At 36.0% G+C, this 24,819-nt stretch overlaps 1 protein-coding gene across 1 annotated transcript in view; it reads right to left on the bottom strand.

Moving 5' to 3' along the window:
* Window positions 1–24,819, bottom strand: part of c1h12orf56 (chromosome 1 C12orf56 homolog) — a 54,685-nt gene that overhangs the window by 25,580 nt on the left and 4,286 nt on the right. The window contains exons 2-5 of the mRNA XM_028795340.2: window positions 16,165–16,345; window positions 14,978–15,056; window positions 6,150–6,483; window positions 935–1,020 (exon numbers count right to left, since the gene is read on the bottom strand). Coding sequence (XP_028651173.1) covers window positions 935–1,020; window positions 6,150–6,483; window positions 14,978–15,056; window positions 16,165–16,345 — 680 coding nt within the window. The remainder of the gene's footprint in view (window positions 1–934; window positions 1,021–6,149; window positions 6,484–14,977; window positions 15,057–16,164; window positions 16,346–24,819) is intronic.

Raw genomic sequence — 24,819 nt, forward strand, 5'->3', positions numbered from 1 at the left:
TATAATTCATTCCAAATAAATTTAAACAAAAACAGTAGCACTATAACAGCAGCTAAAACTTGGTTTAGCATGTAAAATAGTAGTTTAACCCACTAGTGTTTGACTGTATCTTACATTTAGTTTCTGTTTCACTCTGCTTTACTTTGTATTGGAATTTATGTATGCATGAAGGTAGATCCTGTTATGGCAGCATGGCAGGATCCAGCCTAAGATAGGGAGCACAAGTGTTTTAGGACACCTAAATTTACATTTGCCAATGTGGATACAAATTCACAATAATCCAAAGACATTGACAGTCTATACATAAATCAAGTGTAATATTTTTTAAAATACTGAGCATTTCTCCATTCTTTATTATCCATCCATCCATCCATCCATTTTCCAACCCGTTGAATCCGAACACAGGGTCACGGGGGTCTGCTGGAGCCAATCCCAGCCAACACAGGGCACAAGGCAGGAACCAATCCTGGGCAGGGTGCCAACCCACCGCAGCCATTCTTTATTATGCAGAAGGAAAACATTTGAACATAAAAAATACCTAATTTATGCATTCATTAATTTTTTGGAAGCTAGTTTAATCAGGATCACAGACAATGGGATCTTATCCCAAAGGCATTTGAAACAGGGAAGGCCTGTCTATCACATGGCTTACCAATATAATTACACACACTAATATTGTACCAAATTACATTTTACAGTGAATATAGTACAACAGCTGTAGACTGTATGAACAACCTGAATATTCCTAAGAAACCAACTGCACAGCTGTGCCTCATTATAGAATATTGAGTCTTAAATAAAACTGGCACCAAAAAACAAAATTACAACCATCATCAAAGTGTATCCAGACACAGTTCCTATGATTAAAATAAAGCTAAAAAGTGGTAATAAAACATCGTATTCGTGATCATTTTTCATAAACAAAAATGCTTACCTGCACACATTTTGTGTATGGCCAGTAGATTCAACTGCTAAACCTAATTTTCTACAATATTGAGGATCTTGCATGAGAGTTGAGCGCTGCAAAAAATATTAAAAGCAAATGAGATAAACTTTGGTGATGTCATTTAATTATCCTATTATCTCACATCAGTGCACATTTAATTTTGCTCCCATTTTAACTCCAGTTTCTAAAATACAGTGGAATTATATATGCTTGGTTAAAGTTAACAACTACATACATAAGTACTATAGGCCTCATTTTTGCTTTTAGATGTTTATTTTACATATTTTGTATATTCTGCCAAATTCCTTAAAAAGCCACCTTTACAATCTCTGCTGTTTACAAAATATTTGTAAACTTTTACTTTAAATTATCCATATGCTGCTTTAAAAAGTCTCTGTTATTACAGATTTACAATACTTTAATTACAGTGAATATGTAGTACTGTACTGTGATTCTTGTTATCCTTCTTTAAAAACTTACCGAATAATTACAGCAATTAAAATAACATGGACTATTATTACTAGTTTATTCTCAAAACAGAAGTAAGATTATAAATGAATTACCAGTACCAAGAACAATAAACCTCTTGATAAAAGGCTTTTGTGAAATACCTAAGGGCTTTGTAATGTCTACTTTTTTAATATTTTACACTGCATAAGGAATTTCTTTACCTTAAGGAAAGAAATCAGTGTTCTCTATTGAGGATCACAGCTGTATTTGAATACCTGTACAATATGGCCAAATTTAAGGACAGTGTAATTAGAGTGAATGATAATCACATTTATGGTAATGTCTAGTACATTTTTATTATTACTTCTATTCATTTTATATATATTGTCTAGGGTTTTGTTGCACATTGCCATTTTCTGTATTATTCTTAAGGTAACTGCTGAATTGTTTACAGTAATAGTATCTGTTGCTAGTCAATCGGACATAGAATGAGGTGTTATATTAGTGTGGTCAAAAAAAAAAAAAAATTCAAGCTCTTCACAAGGCTAGTTATATTCTTTATCATATTTATCAACACACAAAACTGTTATGAAAATAAACAATATTTATGGGTCACTCCATTCTCAGTTTTAATGTTATGTGAACAAAACAGTAGATAACTGTTTCACACTTATCATGCTACAATATTAGCACTGTGTTTGATGAAGTTGGAAAATTCTTGCAATGGTTTGCTACCGGTCAAAGAATACACCATTTTTGTTCCTTGCTCTTTATCAGTATGTCATTGTACTTTTTGATAAGACTTATTTATCTTTAGCTGCATTGCTCACTACTGACATGCGTGCCAATAGTTTCTTGAGAAAGGACTGAGACCTTTCTTTGCTTTTTGTTCCATAAGGACATCAAAGAACGATGTTGTTCATTCTGTTTTTAGATTGGCCAACTTCAGCTGTTCAGATTAATTTGTCAGTTAAAGACATTAAGGAACGTCTGGTAACGGTAGCCACTGCAGGCTTTACACCAACTTTTGCTTTTTTTCTGATGAGGCTTCGTCATCAAAAAGGGCTAAAACAGAAACTCCTGCTTACTGCTAGAATGTTCTGGGAGCTCCTTTGTACTAGAATGTCCTCTGTTTAATTTTTTTTATTGTTTACTAATCACTTAGCCAGTTAAGAAGAGTACATACATAGTAAAAATACAAATAAAATGTTCAGAATGAAGCAACCTCTAAATGTTTCAAAATCAGGTAATGTTTTACAATTAGGTAAGCAAGTTATCCCTAATAGACAAAAATAAGCGTTATGGAGAAGTGATTCTACAAACATCAACTCTTTGCAAAACTTTGCATTAGTTTGTGGACCACCCTAGTGTTACATTGGTCACGGCCTATGCTGTAATTGCTCTCTCATTATAAAAGACAGTACTACTCATTCTGTGCAATCCAATCTTTTAGATCTTCAACAACAACAAAAAAAGTCCAGTGACTTTTGGGTGCAGTACTGAATAAAGATTTCCTGTTAGTTTTTATACTTTTAAACTTGATTTTTAACAGGGATTTGTGGTTTCTGTTTTGAATTTTAAATCTCAGTTTTCTCACTTTTATTTTTGTTATTTGATCCTTGCCTTTCTGCTAAGAATCCCTCCTGATGTTCTCTAAAATTAATTTTCAGGTATTTTTCTAATACCAATGAATCCTCTGGACTGATCTTTTCTATCTGTCATAAAAAGCAAATGAAATTAAATTAAAAACTGTATTATAAAAAATATTAGATTACAGTTTTTCCTGGAGTATGTATTTAGAGTGCATTTGAGGTCTGTTTGTATTTATTTTCCTTTCTTTTTTCTTATGTTTGGGTGCTTGTGGCATCATAAAATTGATACCATAGTGTGTTGCACTACTGAACACATTGTTCTCGTGTGAGCTAAGTCACAGGCAACAGTTGTTAGATCTTTGTGCACAAAAAGGGAGATTCTGTTGGTTTTGTCAGGAATTTCCTGCCACTCTGTTGCCCTTGACCACTATCTGTCTGTTGCTATGTAACTTGATAATCCAGAATTCATGTGATGGGAAGAATCGGTAAAATGAGATCGTAGAATGTGTCCTCAATCTAGAACCATCATGCACCAAATGTCACCATTCTGCGCTGTGAGTGTTTTAGTCGTCATAGGAGATTATCTATATATATAATTCACTAAGCAGCCACCAGTGCACGCAAGACAACCATGGAGCATGCAAGACAGAGCCACGCACACCAACTCTAAGACCATGGGATACGACGACAACTCACAGAGCCATGCTCACCAGCTCGGACGCGAGCCCCGCCCACCAACTCTAAGACCATGGGATACGACGACAACTCACAGAGCCAAGCCCACCAACTTGGACGCAACACCTCACAAAACACGGCGTCAGTAGTGTTCATCTCTGCTACAGTCCACATGCACCTCTGAGCCACATTGACTTTTCATTATTCTTTTCAGTTACGACGCACGACCACGTCCACCATCGCAAACTGTTTTACACGCTGCATACAGCGATTTGCATCCGCAACAAACATGCTTCTTCTTAGATGGTCCTGCAGGAACATGGAAAACATTTGTCCACAAAATTTCATACCATACTCCTTATTCCCCGTCCCGCGTCCACCCTCGCTCTCCAGGCATTTACACTGCCTGCTCATGTGCCCAGACGCAACAACTCACCAAACACCGCGTAAGTCACTTTCGTCTCTGCTACAGTCCACATGCACCTCTGAGCCACGTTGACTTTTCATTATTCTTTTCGGTTACGACACACGACCGCGTCCACAATCACAAACCATGGGATACGAACACGATACGAGCCCCGCACACCAACTCTAACCCTCCTCCCACGTGATAGGGAATGCACAACAGAGCCCTGCCCACCAACTCTAACCATCCTCCCACGTCCACCCTCGCTCTCGAGGCACGTCTTACTCATGTGCCCGCCCCCAACAGCTCACCAAACACACCAACTCACAGAGCCCCGTCCACCAACAATTCACTAAGCAGCCGACCATGGCTCACGCACGACAGAGCCCCGCCCACCAACAATTCACGGAAGTTTGAAAGCATTTGCCAAGAATGTTTTCATTAATCAAGAACGAAAGTCGGAGGTTCGAAGACGATCACATACCATCGTAGTTCAGACCATAAATGATGCCGACTGGCGATCCGGCAGCGTTATTCCCATGACCCGCCGGGCAGCCAACCGGGTAACCAAAGTCTTTGGGTTCCGGGGGGAGTATGGTTGCAAAGCTGAAACTTAAAGGAATTGACAGAAGGGCACCACCAGGTGTGGAGCCTTTGGCTTAATTAGACTCAACACAGGAAACCTCACCCGTCCCGGACAAAATGAACAATGAAAAGTCAACGTGGCTCAGAGGTGCATGTGGACTGTAGCAGAGATGAAACCGACTGAGGCAGTGTTTGCAAAATGAACAGTCAACGTGACTCACAAGTTCATGTGGACTGCACACAGACAAAAGCAATTCAGGTGAGGAGTTGGGGATGGACACATGAGCAGGCAGTGTGTACTGAAAAATGACTAAGAGATGACTAAGAAATCGGCAGACTAGAATGGCGGAGGGGGCGGAATGAGCGTCAGACGATCGAACTTGCCTATCTAGAGGATGTAAATGTCATAACAAGGTTTCCGTAGGTGAACCTGCGGAAGTATCGTTACCAGTTGTGCCGACCCGTCGTTGGATGGTTAGGACCCGAAACCTCTCGGGCCCACTTCCCCGCCCTCTCTCCGGAGAAGCGGAGGAGGCGGAAAGGCCGTCCTCACAGGGTGTCCTTCCCATCTCACCCCGTTCCGCCCTCCATGCGCGACCGCAGTCCAGCCCCGTCCCTCGCTCTAGGAGTTAGGGGTGTGGCGGCGGTCCTCCAGTTTTCAGTCACGGACAATTATATGTTGCTCTCTCCAGAGTTCCCATACAGTTGTATCCTCAAACCCACCCCATTTGGACAACTGTGTCTTTCAGGAAGTGTTCACCCATCAATACATAATTATGTGACGTATGCTATGCCACGGGTTGGCTAGTATTATATAAATTCCTAGTACACAATTCTGTACCTGGCCAATAAAGTAAACTCTGATTCTGATGGCTTTTGTGTAGGTTATGATTTTGACTCCCACATTTTGGGTAAAACTTGTTAGATTTTTTACCTTACATTTGCTTGACTTTCTCAGTGTTTTCTTGACTGTTAAATTTTGCACAGATAATGATTGTTTTTAATATTTGTGATGGCTCTAATTTTGTTGGCTTTTTCCAATCTGCAACCAAATAATGGTCTGTACTGTTTATAGATCTCAAATGGACACCACCTTATTCATTATTCTCACTGCATGGTTCCTTCTGTTTATATTATGAATGATAGTTTAAAAACATAATCTGCAGTATATATACAAAAGAGCAATATCCTTTGCATATAAATTTTGTGCTGGTAAAAATTAAGAAATTAGCTGTAGCAGAACATGATTAGAGTCAGCACTAACCATTTATTTATCTATTTCACCTAGTACAAGGTAATAAAAAATCAATAGTATTTGAGTTAATATTTATCTCCATAAGAATTCATATTCTTAAATTAATAAGTAGCCTTTACAAATCATAGCCCATCAATATGAGGAACAGAATGAACTAAAAACAATATACAAAATACCAAGGCATGCTTCCTCCCTTATCAAATCGCAGAACTGAAAATGATAGAATGCATTATAACTTACAATGATATAATTATTCCAGGAGTTCTTGAGGTGGAGAAATAAAAGAGATGACTCTGAAACAACATACAAGTGTAACTGTGCCTCCATCTTCTCATCAGCATCTGTATCCAGTTCATTGATAAGAGAAGCATGAAGACCCATACTGTTTTTCTCACTATACAGTAGTTTATCAGGAGTAAAGTCAGAAAATGATGCTAGAGATTGGCTTGATGAAGGAGGCCGTGGCAGGGGCCGTGGTTTATCACCTTTGCCATCGACATGGAGATTTTCATTGTCTGAGGCAGGACAGGACAATGATCTGGACTGTTTCACTGCCAGTGTTTGTGCTTCTGTTCTGTAGCAAAACATCCAACATTACCCAGAATTATTACACTTTACTAAAAAAAATGATCAGCTGTTATGCATAGAAAGCTGTAGGGTCCAACCTGGAAAAAGGCCAGCAATACCAAGCACAAGGAAAATTTCACATACTCCAAAAAGCAATACTTTTCTAGAGAAGAATTTGCATTGATTATATCATTGAAAGCTAGAAACAATTTACTATGACAACTAAGTTAGGTTTGCTATAAACATTTTAACAATATTTTACCATACTGAAGTTAGTATAAAATAGCATACAGTAAGAAAATTTGTGGTCAGATAACAGCATTACTTGCTGGGAAATGGGGGGCAGCACCCCCTTATCCTAAATACAGACATGCCACTAGTCACCAGCTAGAGAAGTGAAGCACAGGCTATCTGCAGAAGGCAGAAAATATCCAGTCTAATAGTGATTTGTACTGTATGCACATGTGAAAATTACTGTAAACCCTATTACATATAAAAAATGTCTATCGCATAAAATCAGTATTTGCTCTATGGTGTAATGGAAGTATTAGAAATTTATTTTATTAAACCTTTCTCAAAATAAAAATGCTCTTTGCATCGTCAATCAGCTACTAGCAAAATATAGATTTCTAGCAACACAATACTAAATAATGTACATATTGGAAAAACTGTCAAGGGGAATTTGTCCAAATTCTATTCCCTTCCATCAATATCTACACTTATTTTATCGAGTAATGACTAATACTAATAGTATTTCTAGATTTTTCACAACTAATATCATATTGTGCATTACTAAACAATCTTACGCAATGTTGCATAATGAAACCTTATATTTATCATCCGAAATAAAGAATAGAATAAAGTTATTCATTATGTGCCCTCTTCTACATTTAGTGCAAAGTACTGTGTCTAACATTCTAAGAACCAAAAAGTGCTGTCCATTTCGGGTCAAAAGTTGTCAACAGGTTTCCAGTCTGGCAACTTCTTAAGGTTTCAAATTAACTGATACATTTCAGGAGCTCCTACTAGTGGCTAATGAGTTATTATGACACTGCTTTCCTAAGTGTTCTGAAGGAACTGCCATCTAGTGGCCTAAACACCTGCCATTTCTCATGTAGTTATGTGAGTGTTCATTTTCTGCTTTTCCTGCAAATTATGGCTATACTGTCAATACTCAATCACATGAGCTTCATCTGTGACAACATGGTACACTTTGGGAAGACAAAGTTAACATTTGGACAGGAGAGACATGGTGTAATTCAGCTTAGAATTGCACATGGAACACATTTTTCAACCTAAAAAATAAAATCGATCAGGGATGGCATCCTAACCGTAAACAATGATTTCATGCATCATGCTCTTTAGATCATGTTTTGGGAATGTTCCACACTAAAACTATTATAAATATAGGGGAAATTTTGTCACATAAATATTAACTACAAATTGCTACACCTCCCCTGATAGCATTAATTGGAGTACCACCAGATGAGATTATACAATGATATATCTTGTGTCATTTCTAATACTGTACTGATTGCATGTCACCTTTTCATGCTTCATTGAAGTACTAGGGTGTTGTACCGTGTTAGCCATTATGAATGTAGAGAAAAGCCAAGCAAAATGACACCTTTTATTGGCTAACTAGAAAGATTACAATCTAATCTTTCTAGTTAGCCAATAAAAGGTGTCATTTTGCTTGGCTTTTCTCTACATGCTTCATTGAAATAATCTTTACATACCTCCATAACTCCAATGAAAATAGAAGGCATTTTGTAATTCCACAAACAAAAGATTTTGCAACCTATTTCATATTTATTCTGGTTTCTGAAATCTTAAAGCTGATTGGCTGAATATGAATGACCTTCTTGGAAAACCAGAAACTGAAAGTATTATATTTAGCCATGTGGTCAGTGTGAAAGTACCAGGTACTGAATTAATTTTAACAAGGCACACAAGGTGCAGAAGAGAATTAAAGATTAATAATTACATATCTTGCGCATCAATTGCACTGTCCGTGCCTTACAATTCACAATGCGATAATTCTACCATTCAATCCACATTTGCTGCTTTGATAATAAATGGCACAAAAGAGGTACTTAGAGCAAAACGGGAAGGTGCTCTGGCACTCAACCTCTTATCCTCATGTAACTGCTGGTGCTCTCTGAATTCTACTCTGTCAAAACATTATACATAAATGCACAGTTGTGACATGTCCGTGGTGTCTGTCAGTTCTTCAATGGCTAGTGATATCTGACTAATGTGACTGACACCATCTACCACTCAAATTTGGATATTCTCTGCCAAGACATGAACACAAGGTGTTGTGATTGCAGTTGAAGGAGGTACTGGTTTCACATATTTAATGACTGTATACATTGATTTGACTTCTCAGAAAATGAAGTAATATGAATCAAATCAGTCTATAATAAGGTTTATAATATTTCATTAAAAGAAACTGTCCACATGGTTGTAACAAAAAGCTATATAGTATAAGATATACAGTAGGCATACTGCAAAAACAATATAGCCATACTGTATAAGGAACACTCTTTTAAATGATGCAAGAAGATAAACTAAAAGGAAACATACCTGACAGGGCTTTTTAATTTAATTGCAGCATTATTAGGAATGAATCCTTTTTGTGTCAAGTAGTGCCACAACAGGATCTGGTCCTTGTAATACTGAAATTAATTAATCAGGTTTGATAACTGATAAATGGATGGATGAATGTACTTTAACTGTATAATCAATCATCTTTATATATTCAACCACTCGTAACTAACCTGTTTGAATTATTTTATTTTTAGCTTTGAACTTTGCAATAAAATAATTCCTTAAAAGCTGCATTTTGATTTTGACAGCAAATTTTCTGTGACATCTCCAAACTTGCTTCAAACATTAACTAAAAATAGTTGATTAAATGAGATTAAATATTCCTCGAGTGGTCATCACTGTGTCCCAAAGTCTCCAGAGACACAAATTAAATTCTCAGATTAGTCAGTGTCAAGTTCAAGATTAAGATCAAATTACAATGAAATACTTGACTTGTATGCTTCCTCAGAACAGTGATACAATAACAACAAAACACATTCACACCCACACACACACAAAAAAGTATAATGTTTATATACAATCATATATTGTTATTATGAATTGCTATTCAGAAACCTTATGACTGATGGATAGAAACTTTCTATTAATCAACTAGTGTGAATGTGAACAGTCCTGTACCATTTGTCAGAAGAGGGGAATGAGTAATGTAACTGTACAGGATGGCTGAGGTGCTTTACACATGTCCTAAACAGAACACTTGGTTGCCAGTAATATTCTGTACTACCTTCATTGTCCTCTGAAGTGATAAAAATATTTAATTTTGCACTTTTTATATTTTCCCTTTGTCTGCCTACATGTGTTTTCAACTTTATTTTTTTCTAATTTACCAAACATGTACATGTTATATTATAAGCGAGAAAGAGTTTGGGAGGCTGTGTCACAGTATTAAATTGCTTCTCATTTGACTGGCATCCTATCTAGGAATGATTTAATGATAAGTAAGGAAAAAAGAAATAAAGTTAAGTTAGCTGTATCAGAGATGTTTCCATTTTAATCAGTTTTATATTACAGTGTGAAAGGAAAACCCATGTTGGGACCTCTTGGCCTAGAGGAAAACCAGAGTATCAATTTGCAGTCTGACATTCAAACTTGAAAGTAAGACACCGTGTTTGAACACAAGAGGAAAGCTCTTGAATTACTTGCCATCTTTAAAAAAAGTAGACTAGTAATACAGAGATAAATATGTGATACAATACAAAAGACTTTAAAAAACCAATGTACAATTTTACTAATCACAGTAGACATTAAAGGTAAGAGGATATGACAGTTCAGGCATATAAGCTGATAATGACAGTATAATGAAGCAACACAAAATATAAGTTCACTTAAAAACAGTTTGATAACTGTAGTTTAAAAATGTAATGAATCACATAAGAATACATCCATCCATCCATTTTCCAACCCGCTGAATCCGAACACAGGGTCACGGGGGTCTGCTGGAGCCAATCCCAGCCAACACAGGGCACAAGGCAGGAAACAATCCCGGGCAGGGTGCCAACCCACCGCAGCATAAGAATACATTACACTTTCATTTCATTACATCTGTCAAACTCTCTTTCAAAACCAGATTTTTTTTTGTATTCCTACAAATTGTAAACCTGAAAGAGTAGGACCATCACCCAACCGATAAACATGACAAATAACTATGCTGGCTATCTGATTGCTACTTAAACACACACTAAACACAGGACTAGTGTGCAATATAACTTCAAGACGGCATGTATTCATTTACTCTAAATTAAAGACAACTTCCCAATCATCTCTGCTAGTATGCACACTCAACATCACAGAGTATATGCAACATTTAACATTTAAACTTCAAATATTGTATAAAACAATTCAATGTTCCTCACCTTTCTTTTTAGACTGTTGCAATACACTATAGCGTAACAAAGCATTAAATGATGAATGGATAACCATAGGTGGATACAACAAGCATGTTGTACAATCATAAATGAAATGAAACAAAACAAATGAAAACAATTTTATTTCCTTCACCAAAACAAAGTGTAATAATTTATTACTTACTATTAGATACTCATTTATTGTGACTTTATACTTGCATACTACTGAGCCTCTGGTATCACAACTTAAAGAACATTAAGCATTTTAAACTAATTAATTAAATTACATTTTAATAAATAAGGCAGTGTGCCCTGCTGTAATATTGCAATAAGCAGTACAATCTCTCTTGTTTCAAACATCAAGAATACTTTGCAAAAATTAATAGCTGTAATTATGATGGACTGTAGAGGAGGTGATTCTTTAAATATTAGACTGTTAGAAACTGCTGATCAGTACTAACTTTATAGTCAAAGGCAATTAAAAAAGTTCCAGGAATACCTCACTGAAAGTTTTATTATAAAGATAACTGTTTTTACGAAACTGAGAGGAATGGTTCAGATATAAAACTAGTTCATCAAGAGCTTTGTTATTGTCTGTTTCACTCATAAAGCAATTCCAATTTTTTTACTAATATTCCGTATAGCCTCATGTGACCAATTTCCAAACTGTCCTTGTTATACTAATATATTTATAAAAGACCTGTTCAAGCTAGCATCTAAAAACCTACTTTACAGAAAATAATGCATCACAAAGTAGCCTTTTACTATTCTAACCTTGGGTACTGCTTTGAATTTCAAATACATTGATTCTTAAAAGGAAAAAAGTTGCCTGCTCTTTCAATATAAATACTTTACAAATTATTATGACACTTCTTTCAATCAGTATCATTTAGTTTGCAAAATCTTATAAAGGCAAAATATATGACTATGCTATTCCATGTTGCTTACTCCAATGACAGATTTGTTCTTATGAAATTCTGTTTGCTTTTCACTTGGCCTTTTCTATAAAATGTGTTTTAAAGCCACAAATAAAATTATCCATAGAAAACTAAGATCATCTCAGAAATTATTGCAGCCATTAATATTACATTACAATTAAATGTAAACTTAAAGATACAAACTATGTATTGGTGTAACTATCTTCAATTGTAATTGAAGATCTAATAAAAAACACACCTTATTGCATAAGTGATAATATAATTTTTCCAAAAAAAATGCAACTGTCTGAAATTCGACTTATTTTTTTGTGACAAACAAACCACTATTTGTAACAATATTTTACTTCAATGATTCAGTGGGCCAGTCTAAATGTATTTGTGAACCACTAGTGATAAAATGGCATGTATTTTGAGTATCGTGCTAAAGACAGAAAAGTCTGATTTACAGTTTTATATTGTAAGTGGTGTAACTGCAGGATTGAGTGACCATTTGGACCAAGAATAATTTCAAGGAGGCCAAATGCATGAAGAATGGTATATTTATTCACTTAGTCACAAAAGAGCAGGATCAATAGAGGTACCACAAAGAAAAACAGAAAGCAAAATAAAAGATCTTTGCTGTCACTCCAGATCTATTTGTACATGTTTTGAGCCCTTATCTACTTAGTGACATGAATCACCCACTTTTCTATCTACATCAGCAATTCGCCTTCCATCTTTATGTCTGGTCCGTCTCTCTTTGTCTTACAACCCTGTTCTCTTCCTGCTTCCAGACATTCTTTGGCTCAGAGTGTCATATTTACAATGGGTGTATGCATTGATTCAAGATGGCTTCAAAAAATATACCAATATAAAAGGACACCAGGCCTGAACTGCCTTTTATATCTTTACAGATCTCTCTGTCCATTATTATACAGTAGTTCTTATAGAACAGAGTCTTCAAGACTAATTTACATCTGTCATAAACAATAACAAACTCGTAGTCTTTCCGGATTCACCTTGCTAGTACCTATAACTAAAAAGCCAAATGGTCCCTCCTCTTCTTCTCTAGAACTGTATACTGCTCTTTATCAGCCAGAAGGTGTTTCCACCCCATGCAGCCCTCCATGGTTACGTTTTCTCTTGCACTTGCTGCTTTTTCTGTCCCCTTATTTAAGTTAAATGTCTGCCCCCTTATTTAATTCTAAAGTGAAGAATGTATGGTTTTATTGGAAACGATTCCAAGTATGCATAAAAGATTCAATACTAAGACACTGAGAGAGACTGAGCTGACAGCATACAAAAAAGAACATGCCATTGGGTCTTGACGTTAAAGCTGTAAAACTAACTGTACTATAGCTGCAACTAGCCATAAAACGTCCTGATAATTTTATCGTTTTAGCTGTAAATCGTGCAGATTATGTGCAATAAAGAATGTTGCTTCATATATTGAGACATGTCAAGAATGTAATTTATGAATCATTTGTTTTTTCAAGTTTACTTCCCATCTGACATGCTTTAGGATTGTAATTTTGACTCACTGTATATGACTCTGTTAATTAAAGGAACATGTTTGTTTATTTAAGTTGCAACATTTGTTAAATATTTAGTATACAGCATATGAGATTCAACACTTATACTTTTTATTTTTTTATTTTTTCTTAAAATATGCTTTTACTAAACAATGCTTCTTAGCAAATATGACTTCATCTCAGTAGCAAGCAGTCTCATAATGTATTGAATCTAAAATAACATCTTCAGTCTTCAGTTTTCCACTTCCTGTCATAACTGTTCCACAGTTCAGAAAATAAGTAGAACAGAAACAATCTGAAAAGGCCTGTCAGAGTTTCAGCCTGTATGCGTCATGTGAAACTTTGTTAAATAAAGTCTCTTTGCAGATTTGGTTTCTACTACACAACAGGTGTACAAGTTCAGTATAAATATTTTGAAGATGAGCAAATTTATTTGCCATTTATACATAATTTGAATATTAGAACAACCTTCCCAATACACAAGAATCAATATTTTCTTGATTGGATGCAAAGTCAGTGTTTAAATTATTTACTGGGTCTGCTTCATCCAGGTCAGAGTCAACTGGGCCACAGCCTATCCAGGCAGCACAACACAAGGCAGGAAGCCAGAGACCTACCCTGGTTATCTCAAGGTCATATTTTATTTACTTGTGCCTTAAAATAAAGATTACTAGAAATTATGTGATATTTGTGTAATTACTCTTACAAAATGAATTTATTTGTAGTACAAATCTAGTCCAAATGCAGCCAACGAATTCAATGCTACAACAGGGCAAAATAAATAAAGTGTATCAAATCTAATCTAATCTAATACCATGTGTGCATTCCACAGACAATTCAATTATTATGAGACACAGTAAAGAAATATTTAAACAGTCAATATGCTTCTTAATATTAAGACAAAAGATGCTCTATAGTACATGCCTTTGTTCATATGAAATTGCGTGTATTATTTTTTTTATTAAAATCTGAATGCATTTCCCTTGATACGTTTGAAACTATCAGCAAAAACAAGTACATAACCATAGAGAATTAAAGAATCCCCAGAGGAAACTCACATCAGCAGCAGTCACGAGCACACAGTGGAATATGTTTACAAGATAATGATGTTGTGTGCACAAAACCCTCAACTTCTTTGTTTGCTTTACATCATACCTCTCTAAGGACATGATAAAGAACAAAATGTAAATGCCTTCAGAAAAAACATAAAAAACACTACATATACAATGTAGTGTAAAATTAGTACAGACTATATTTTCATATAAGATGCTTACATACAAATTGAAACAATGATTTTATAAATGTAGCAAAGGAAACCTACTAGCAGTAGAACAGGATTGTAATCATTGTCAGATTTATATAATATGTACTTATCACTTATGTCAACATACAAGTGCTTAGCATAATATTATAAAATAGCATCTTATACTGTGTAATAGCTGAACGGGTACACTATCCAATATATTCAGTTAATATGCAGCCAGAATTGCATATAGTTTTTATGTTTATGGGTGAATTTGAGTAGAATGAGAATACAATCTTTGGTACTCCCTAGGTATAGCATCACAAGCACAGATTGCACACAAAGTAATTACCTTAAAATGGACGTGGTTGCACGTCTGCTCAGTGTTGCACCTGTTCTTAATAAGTGTCCATTGGAAAATTTTTCATTTGCTGAAATTCAAACAAACGTATTATCAAAATATGTCTTTTTGATGATCACAGTCAATCACCAAGTATTACGTATTACATTTCCACAGTAAATGCTATCAAAAAGCATGATCACCAGTATTACACTTAAAAAGGAGTGAAGCAAAATAAATTTAATAACACAGCTAAATAATTTATTGAAATAAGCATGAGCTTATGAAAGTGTTATGTGTCAAACTGAAATGTGTCTTATTGTACCATGTTCTACTTTCTGATATACAAAACCTAAAATGTATCTACAAAAATCTTTTTCAAAACTTTAAAACTCAAGACTTACCTCTTTCATTGAATAGTGCTGTCCTGCTCTGCTCAATATAACTGTGTGATTTTGGGTTAGTGATATTGGTTTAAAACATTCAGTTTTTTCTGTTGCATTGTATAATGGCATTTTCTTTCTGTATACAGTATTTTGTTGATATGAAATGTATTTTTTGCAGTCTAATATTTCTCCCAGACAACAACTGCTAGGATATGCTCCAGCTGACTCATGGCCTTGCCCTGCATAACCGAGTTATGAAAGTGGATATCTAAAGGTAACAAACTGCAGCAATCCTACCTGCTGTACCGCCATACCATCGAATATATACAAAAATCTAATGTTCAAATATGATTAAATCTGTAATGGTAACATTAATTCCAGGAAGCATATTTGCTGTTCTACTGTTCACACAAAGTCCCTGCTGTCTCTTTCTCAGTGTTGTGTTGCTCATGGGCAATTTCTACTTTACAATGTTCTGAACACAAGTTAAACTAAGTATATCTGTTCTCACAAAAAAATCATTAAAATATAATGCCCCTCCGCCCTTAGAACTTAAATTAAAAAATACAGTATAAATAAAATATGAATGGACAGGATGAAAGACATGCACTGTTTTGACACAACCAGGTTTGAAGGTAAAAGACAATATATTCAATGTGTGATGATCTAAGAAATATTTGGGAAGATGGACGATAAATCAATTTTAGTTTTTCTTCAGATGACTACAATAGCAAAAATTTGTACAGCTATACCCAATACAATGAGGACACACCAAATCAAGATAAAGTTTGGCAAAAAGTATCATTTAATTACCTTTCTGATCAGAGGAAATATTTACATTGCCTCTCGTAGCCTGGACAAATGGTAGAACAGTTCCTTTACTGGAAGTTTTCTTGTTTTGCTTCTTCTGATGTCTTGATGTTTTATAGATAACACGAATGTGCTGCGCACTCTCTCTGTCACGTCCACTAAGAAATTCAGGAACATCATTCACCTAAAAAAAGATTATTAATGCAGTTTCTGTGTGTTTTATTGAAAATGACATTAAAAATGATATTAGCATTCCATTTTGGGTCTGTTCAGCAGATGTCAAAAATGAATGACATGCTGCTTCAAAAATGAATAAATTGACTAGACATGCTCTGCTCAACTTTCTATCTGCCTACACAAAATACGTTTCAGTATTGGGAGAACTTGATAATGGTCTACCTTCCCCATTATGCTTCTGCAAATTCCATGACATGGACATTGTTGACAGACTCACTAACTTGTACTCTTGTTGAATTTACCTCTCACAGATGACAAAGGTAAAAAGGTACTTTGTGGAAAATTTCACACAAAGCTAAGATAGGGAAAGTGAGAGTGGCTGACTTCACATCTGGCAGAACAGGTAACCGATGGAGCTTTTGGTAACTATACTAGATTTTAGCTATTGAAATTATATCAAGATAACTGAATGATATTTGTTTAACTAAAACTGTAAGATCCCCTTTAGCTTTCAGTTTAACATCTTCTGGACTGAAGCTATCATCAATGATCAGTGTTCTAATAAAGAACTCAGGAAATATTTAAATGTTCATTGGTTTCTGAATTCAAAGTTGTTTCTTGACTAAAGATTCTTGATCCTGAAACACAAAATCATCCTGCTGAATAGTGATATCTGTTTGATTCCTTATTTTGACTTAGCTTACTGCTTACTTTGTGGTCTGTCTTCCAGACAGTCACTACTTTAAAAACAAATATACTTGAACTGCTTTTTTAACACTCAACATTGAAATCAATATATTTAACTCAAAAAATTAAATCAGATAAAATATTGAAATGGAAAAAATGAAAATAAATCTCATTGTATCAATTTTTGATAAAACTATGAGTTATCAAGATATTGTAGGTTGAGAGAAAACAATAAATACTTTAAAAGTTAAACTGGGCTTGACAGATTTTTACAATTTCTTTTATTAACTAGTACAATTATCCTTTTTAAGAACATAACATCTAGCATGTAAATGTGCCATTTCTCAATACGTTGTAAATGACTGTAATTTGTCTGACTGGAATCATGAGTTACACTGATCTAAACACACAATATGTCTCTCTATTATAATAAAAAAATCCTGGGACGAGACGAGACTTTTTAGCCTGGGACAAGACATGACTTTTTCAGAGAGATACTTTCACATCCTGCGAGATGAGACTTTGTGCCAAGAAATTTAACCACGCCCGGTGCCAGAAATAAAAGACTGAGCAATGGGTCAGTGCCACAGTAGCAGCACTTTAAGTGATGTAATGGATACTCACAGTGACGCAAAGTCTTTGAACAAATAACTTCATTTGCTAATTTGTTTATTTTCCACTGCCTCTTTCATGGTCATGAACTACAGTGTATAGGTGGCTACGGATATAATAAATATGTAGGTGCAAGTAGTCAAAATTAGATTCCTGTGTAGGGTGGCTGTGCTCACTCTACTTGAATCTTTGTCCGTGTGGGACTCACAGGGTAGCTGCTACTCCTCTGGACTAAGACTACCTAGTTGAGTTGCTATGAGCATTTGGTGAGGATGTCTCTCAGACACCTCCCACAAGATACATATTAGTGAACAACAAACTATACCAATCACATTTCACAACTAACCTAAGAGTACTTGGAAGTTACAAAAGAAGTATGTATCATTGTGTTAAAAAAAATAGCAGCATAACATCAGTTACCTGATGAACGAATGTTATTAGTAGTAGTGGTATTTCTGCATGGCAAATAACACTGGTCAACAAGCATTTTGCTATTGGGATTCTTTCACCTGTTCTTTAACAAATTTCACTTGCTGACTGCAAATCTGAAAACCGTTTTCATCCAGCACGTCCCATTTTTTAGTTATGATGTTATTGGACAACTAGGGTGACTGGACAATAAAGATGGATAACCATTCTCACAAATACCTGTAATTCTACTAGGAATGCCACACACTGCTAACAGCTGTGAGTCGTTTACCTTGTCATTATTAATTTTATTTAAAAATTATTCATTTTTAATTAGCGGAAAAAATATTTGTTACTGATTACCAAGTTTTATAAGACTCTTAAACATAATGACACAACTCAAACTTGATGCTGCACTAGGTAGTCGGTTCTACTGTTTCCTTAACATAACATTGCATTTCAGGACATTTTGTTCATTAGGTTCACCATTACTTTGAAAATTTTGTCAAGGCAATGGATGGAAACGTCGATGCATTTCAGCATTTAAGAAATAAGTTTGGTCTCGAGAAAAGTGAAGCCAAAACTAAGGAAGGTGTTTTTGTTGGTCCTGAAATCTATGAACTGATGCTTGACGATGAGTTCAAAAGGAAACTGAAGCCAACTGAATCAGCAGCATGGGCATTCATGCAGGTTGTCCAACAACAACAACAACATTTATTTATATAGCACATTTTCACACAAAAAAGTAACTCAAAGTGCTTTACATAATGAAGAAAAGAAAAATAAAAGACAAAATAAGAAATTAAAATAAGACAACATTAGTTAACATAGAAAAAGAGTAAGGTCTGATGGCCAGGGGAGACAGAAAAAACAAAAAAAAACTCCAGACGGCTGGAGAAAAAAATAAAATCTGCAGGGGTTCCTGGCCACGAGACCACCCAGTCCCCTCTGGGCATTCTACCTAACATAAATGAAATAGTCCTCTTTGTATTTAGGGTTCTCACGGAAGGACTTGATGATGATGGTCATGCAGACTTCTGGCTTTTAATCCATCACTGTTGGAACATCACGGTGCTTTGAGTAGGTGGTGGTGGCATAAGCGCAAGCGCAAGGTCCAGAATTATCTTAGCAGTCACAGAGCATACAGTTATGCTGAGCTTATGGAGAACATGCTGGTATCATCTTCTGGTTTGTTTTCAGAATAAACACATCAAAACAATTCTGGTCAGACAGAGTTCAAACTCCAGATATTGTCTTGATATGTTGATATTCAAACATGTCAAAACGTCAATGATGTGTATCTCAAAAACCTGATGTGCTAGCTTAATTCCAATTTCACTTATGAAATCAGTGTAAAAAACTTAATAAACAGCTGGTCAGAAGTTCCCACTACCAAACAAAAAATATTTTTGTAGACCTGTGTAATTTACTTGTAGATGCAGGCCCAACTGTCATGACATGTGCACTGCTTGTTCTGAGTAACTGACTCATTCATTGAAAGGGCCATGTTAAAAATAATAGCAGTGTGGAGTGTAATTAGAGAACTCATTCCTTCTGTGGAAAAAACAGGTACAATTAATTGTCCTTTATTAAGGAAGAAGTAAAGAAAATGTTTCACACATTGTCATAAAACACATTTCCTTATGAAATTCTAAGTAAAATGGGCTGTTCCAAACATTGTTACCAAACATTGATTGGAGAGGTGAAAACATATAAAGAAGTGCAACAAATTATGGGACACTCAGTTAAAATGATCTCAAATGCTTTAAAATGGCAACATAAACCTGAAACACATGGAAGAAAACAAGCAACTACTGTTAAAAAGGATCAAAGTATAGTCAGAATGGCAAAGATTCAGCCAATCCTCACCTCCAGAGAGATCAAAGATGATCTAAAATTACCTGTAAGTACTGTTACAGTCAGAAGATGTTTGACCAAAGCTAAACTATCAACAAGAAACCCGTAAAACACCATTACTGAAAAAATGGCAAGTGCAGCATCAGTTAAATTTGCCAAGGATCACATCGACTGTCCCAAAGAGAAATGGCGTAATATTCTGTGGACTGATGGGAGTAAAATTGTTATTTTCAAGTCTAATAGTCTTTGACGGTACATCAGATGACTCCCGGGTACTGAATTTAAGCCGCAGTACACTGTGAAGACAGTGAAGTATGGTATCGCACAAATTATGGTATGGGGATGTTTTTGATACTACGGTATTGGACCTATTCATCCTATGAAATGGGATCATGGATCAATTTGAATATATCAAAATACTTAAAAGAGATTATGTTGCTGTATGCTGAAGAGGAAATGCCCCTGAAATGGGTATTTCAATTAGACAATGACGCTGACTAAAAGAATTGAGGTAACGGAGTGACCAGCTGAATCCCCTGAACTCAACCTCATTGACAACTTGTGGGGTGACATTAAAAACACAGATTCTGTGAACTCGCAGAGAATATGTATTATCTAACTGCCTTACCTTAACCTTTCTTGTTTCTATTTGTCTGTTTTATTTCATTCTGTCTGTTATTAGATGCAACTGAGAAGGCAAATTTCATGTTTTCTTGTGTAAACATGACTAAATAAAGAAACTTTAAACCTTAAACTTGAGTTTGAAGAGAAACATATCAACACTGCCATTTTTTTGAACAAATTAATATTCATTTTCTTTGTTTCCTGTAAAAGAATAATGCAGACTTGATAAAATATGTTAATGCTTTGATTTGGAATTGAATGTGTAATGTATCTACTACATTTGAAATATGGAAACAAAAGCTATTAAAACAATATTTCACTTTATTCACTTTTTTTTAAAGCACTGCTATTTTTTTTTAATACAACGGTATCACATCACTCTAAATTCAAGTCGTCCACTAAAGTGTCATTCTTGATTGACATGACAATTACTTCTTTTATTTTATATTACTGAACGAGGTGAATGGTCGGTGTTACATCACAACTCTGCTAAATCAGGTGGCATTGTTTTGAATGAGTTGTCCCACTGGGAACTTCCATTTTAAAGGGTGTTCACAGGAGATTTCCAACTATAAGACTAATATTGTTCTGTCTATTCTATAGCATGTTAACAGAGCATATTGCTTAAGACAAGAAGACTTATCCTGAACTGCAGTAATGTGAATGAAAAGCGAGTGTCAAAATTTACAGTGCTACCAGTTAAACCTAATCTTTTAAATGGCATAATTCTAAAACACTTTTTGGTAACAAAAGCTATCAGTACCTGGCGCTAGTGGCAGTCCATTCTGGAAGTTCCTCATAAATACCATTCAGTGAAATAACGTGTCAGAAATAAAAGAATGAAATCTCCTGACAATGAAATATAAAAACTTATTAAAATCATAATGTGAAATGATTAATGATTATGAATCAATTTTTTGCTAATATCTGAAAGAATCCCATACCTTAAATATATTTTTTATATTCTTCTGCTTTAGCAGCATTTTAAGACCTATGATGACACATTCCAACCATTGCCCCCAACGTTTCATATACAAAGGATTCATATGGCAACCGAGTACAGGTGTCCTGACACCAAGCCCTTTGTGAGACAGTTAACACCGTTTGCTCTCAGGCACAATAATTGCACTTGACTCTGCCAAAACACGTCTGAACAAGCTGTTAAACAGCCTTGCTGTCATTAAAGTCTTCTGTAATCTACATGTGACTAATAGTATCAGATGTTAATGAAATAAATCAACATCATATTGGTTCCTTCCATGATGCTGATTGCACCTCCTTTGGCAAAAACAAATCTCTTCACAGAACAACAGTTATATTAGATAACTAAACACAATTTTATCTTCTCAAACAGTTATAAAGGCGTCACTACATATTAAACTGTGCTCGTCATATTAAAAAGGAAGTTCTGAATATTTTGAATAAAAAGGGCAATCAAATAAAACTGTAAAAAATACATTTAGATGAACACCAAGAAATTTAAATATCACTTTTTAAATATTTTTCATATGTATACGCCTAATATTAAAAAATAACTTCTGTGCACTGTGGTGGGCTGGCGCCCTGCCTGGGGTTTGTTTACCCTGTGTTGGTTGGGATTGGCTCCAGCAGACCCCCGTGACCCTGTAGTTAGGATATAGCAGGTTGGATAATAGATGGATAGAACTTCTGTGCAAATATTACAGTTCATGCCTCAAAGTAATCATATAAAGAAATTACATTTGTTCTGTTTCCACTAAGATGCAAAGCTACACAGCTATAATAGTTTTCTCATATGAAAAGTTTTAGTATGTCGGTTTCTTCCCTTTGTGACAACAACAAATACTCATAATACTGTACTAACACTTACTGTCAGTCAGTCATTATCCAACCTGCTATATCCTAACACAGGGTGACAGGGTGGCGCAGTGGGTAGCGCTGCTGCCTCGCAGTTGGGAGATCTGGGGACCTGGGTTCGATTCCCGGGTCCTCCCTGCGTGGAGTTTGCATGTTCTCCCCGTGTCTGTGTGGGTTTCCTCCCACAGTCCAAAGACATGCAGGTTAGGTGCATTGGCGATCCTAAATTGGCCCTAGTGTGTGCTTGGTGTGTGGGTGTGTTTGTGTGTGTCCTGCGGTGGGTTGGCACCCTGCCCGGGATTGTTTTCTGCCTTGTGCCCTGTGTTGGCTGGGATTGGCTCCAGCAGACCCCTGTGTTCGGATTCAGCGGGTTGGAAAATGGATGGATGGATGGATATATATATCCATATATCCATATATATATATCCATATATATACAGTATATATATATATATATATAATTTATATATCATTTATAATTATTATATAATTTATATAATTAAACACACTAAATTTGCATACCTAAGATAACATTCTCAAACAAACTTATCCAGTCCAAGGACATAGGGGACCCCAACTGGAGCAGAGCACTAGTATACTGCACAGCTCACTCACAGCCATACCCAACAAGGGGGCTAATTTAGCACTGTCAATTAACCTGACACACACGTTTGAGATTTTGGAAGAAAACCAGAGTAACAAAAGAAAAACTCAACCAAGACACAGGATGATTGTGGTAAATACACACAGATAATGATCAGGCATGAGAGTCAAAGACAAGGCATTGTAGCTATGAGGAATTATTGGTTCTTGGTACTCCTCAGTGAATATTTCAGATATTAAAATTTCATAATCCTTGTTGTCCAATCATAGCAGTACCCTTCATTGATCACAAACATGTGCAACTTGTTTATTTTTCAGTCTGGTATACGTATTTCATTTCAGAGTGTAATTACAAATTGTAAACAGCGCAAGTACAAGTTTAAAACACTACATGTGCCTGTTTTACTAAAAATGTAAATGTTTGTTGTGGTAACCAGGAGGTGTACAGCTCCCCAAACCCTGGATACAACAGACATAGAGGCCAAGTGTTGCACACAACACACCTTTATTCATCTGTGGGAAACACTTTTGTCTCCCTCCCCAGACCAGCACACAGTACATAGCACCAAATATTAAATACCCAGTCCTTTTTCTTCCTTTTTCCCCTCTCTCTCTCTCTCAATTCTCCACTATTCCTTCCGCAAGCTTTGTCCACCCCTTCCCAAGTCTGGCTTCCCAAATGGAGTGAGGCGGCCCCTTTTATAGAGCGCCCATAAGTGCTTCAGGTGTTCCAGAATCTCCTTCCGGCTACACTTCCGGGTGTGTCGGCAGCCCTGCAGAGGAGGGTTCAGCCATTCTCTATGTGCCCCCTTGCGGTGGCCATGGGCCCCAGCAGGGTTGAGTTTCCATGCTCCAAACCCATGGCGCTATAGAACACCAGGGGTGTTGCCCTCTGTAGTCCGGGGGGAGGTATTGCCCCGTGCAAGCTCCTTCCCCAGTCCTTCTGTTATGGAGGCATCCCAGGTAAGAATCCCGGCTGTCCATTACACCATTTTTCACTTATTTAAACAGAAAGTATTAATTAAAAACACTTGAAAATGTCAGAAGAAGCAAATAAGTACAGTGGTTGAAGCTTCTCTGTTACGATTCCAAAGAACGAGTTTATTCCCAACCTGGTTAATAGACAATTTTAAATGACTGTGGAAAGAGTGACCATGGGATTCTCTATAACAGGCACACTCGTGTATCAAATATAACTCAAGGAAAGGATAAACAAACCAGCCCCTCTTCCTCTCTCTTCTTTCACCACCTTGGACTCTTCCTTTCACCAGTGAGGCTTCACTCCAAACTCTCATCTTGTCTCCGATTTCAGTCTTTGTTCTGTACTGAGTTAGCTCTATTCATTCTTCTGGTGTCAATTCCAGCCAAGCCCCAGAATTATTTCAAGAGGGTAAGAGGCAGCCCTAATTAAACTACAGGTATACCAGGCTAGAGCTTACTCTAGAAGCCCATGCAGCCTTGAGACTTTTGTAGCCCTTCAAGAAACAGTCACATTCTAATTGAGAATTCAGGGTCACAGGGGGGTCTAAGCCCATAACAGCAGTGCTAGTGAAAATACTTTTTTTTTTTTTTTAAAGTGATGTACTGAACAGAACACAACACAATCACATTTGCTTCCTCTTAAATTGCCCAGAGTGGACTGGATTACCAGTCCTTAAGACACAGATGATGTACACCATGATATATTATTCAATACCTAGTGAGCTTAGACAGCTCCCGTTATAAAAAGATCTTAGATTATTTGGTGGACAGGCTTAACCTACTGCCACCTGGATAGCTTGTCTACTGCAATTTATACTATTGAACAAGTGAGACAGAAGTCATGTTTCGTAAGACACTCTTAGCCACTTTTTG

The sequence above is a fragment of the Erpetoichthys calabaricus genome, chromosome 1, assembly GCF_900747795.2.
Source record: "Erpetoichthys calabaricus chromosome 1, fErpCal1.3, whole genome shotgun sequence".
Classification (NCBI taxonomy): domain Eukaryota; kingdom Metazoa; phylum Chordata; class Cladistia; order Polypteriformes; family Polypteridae; genus Erpetoichthys; species Erpetoichthys calabaricus.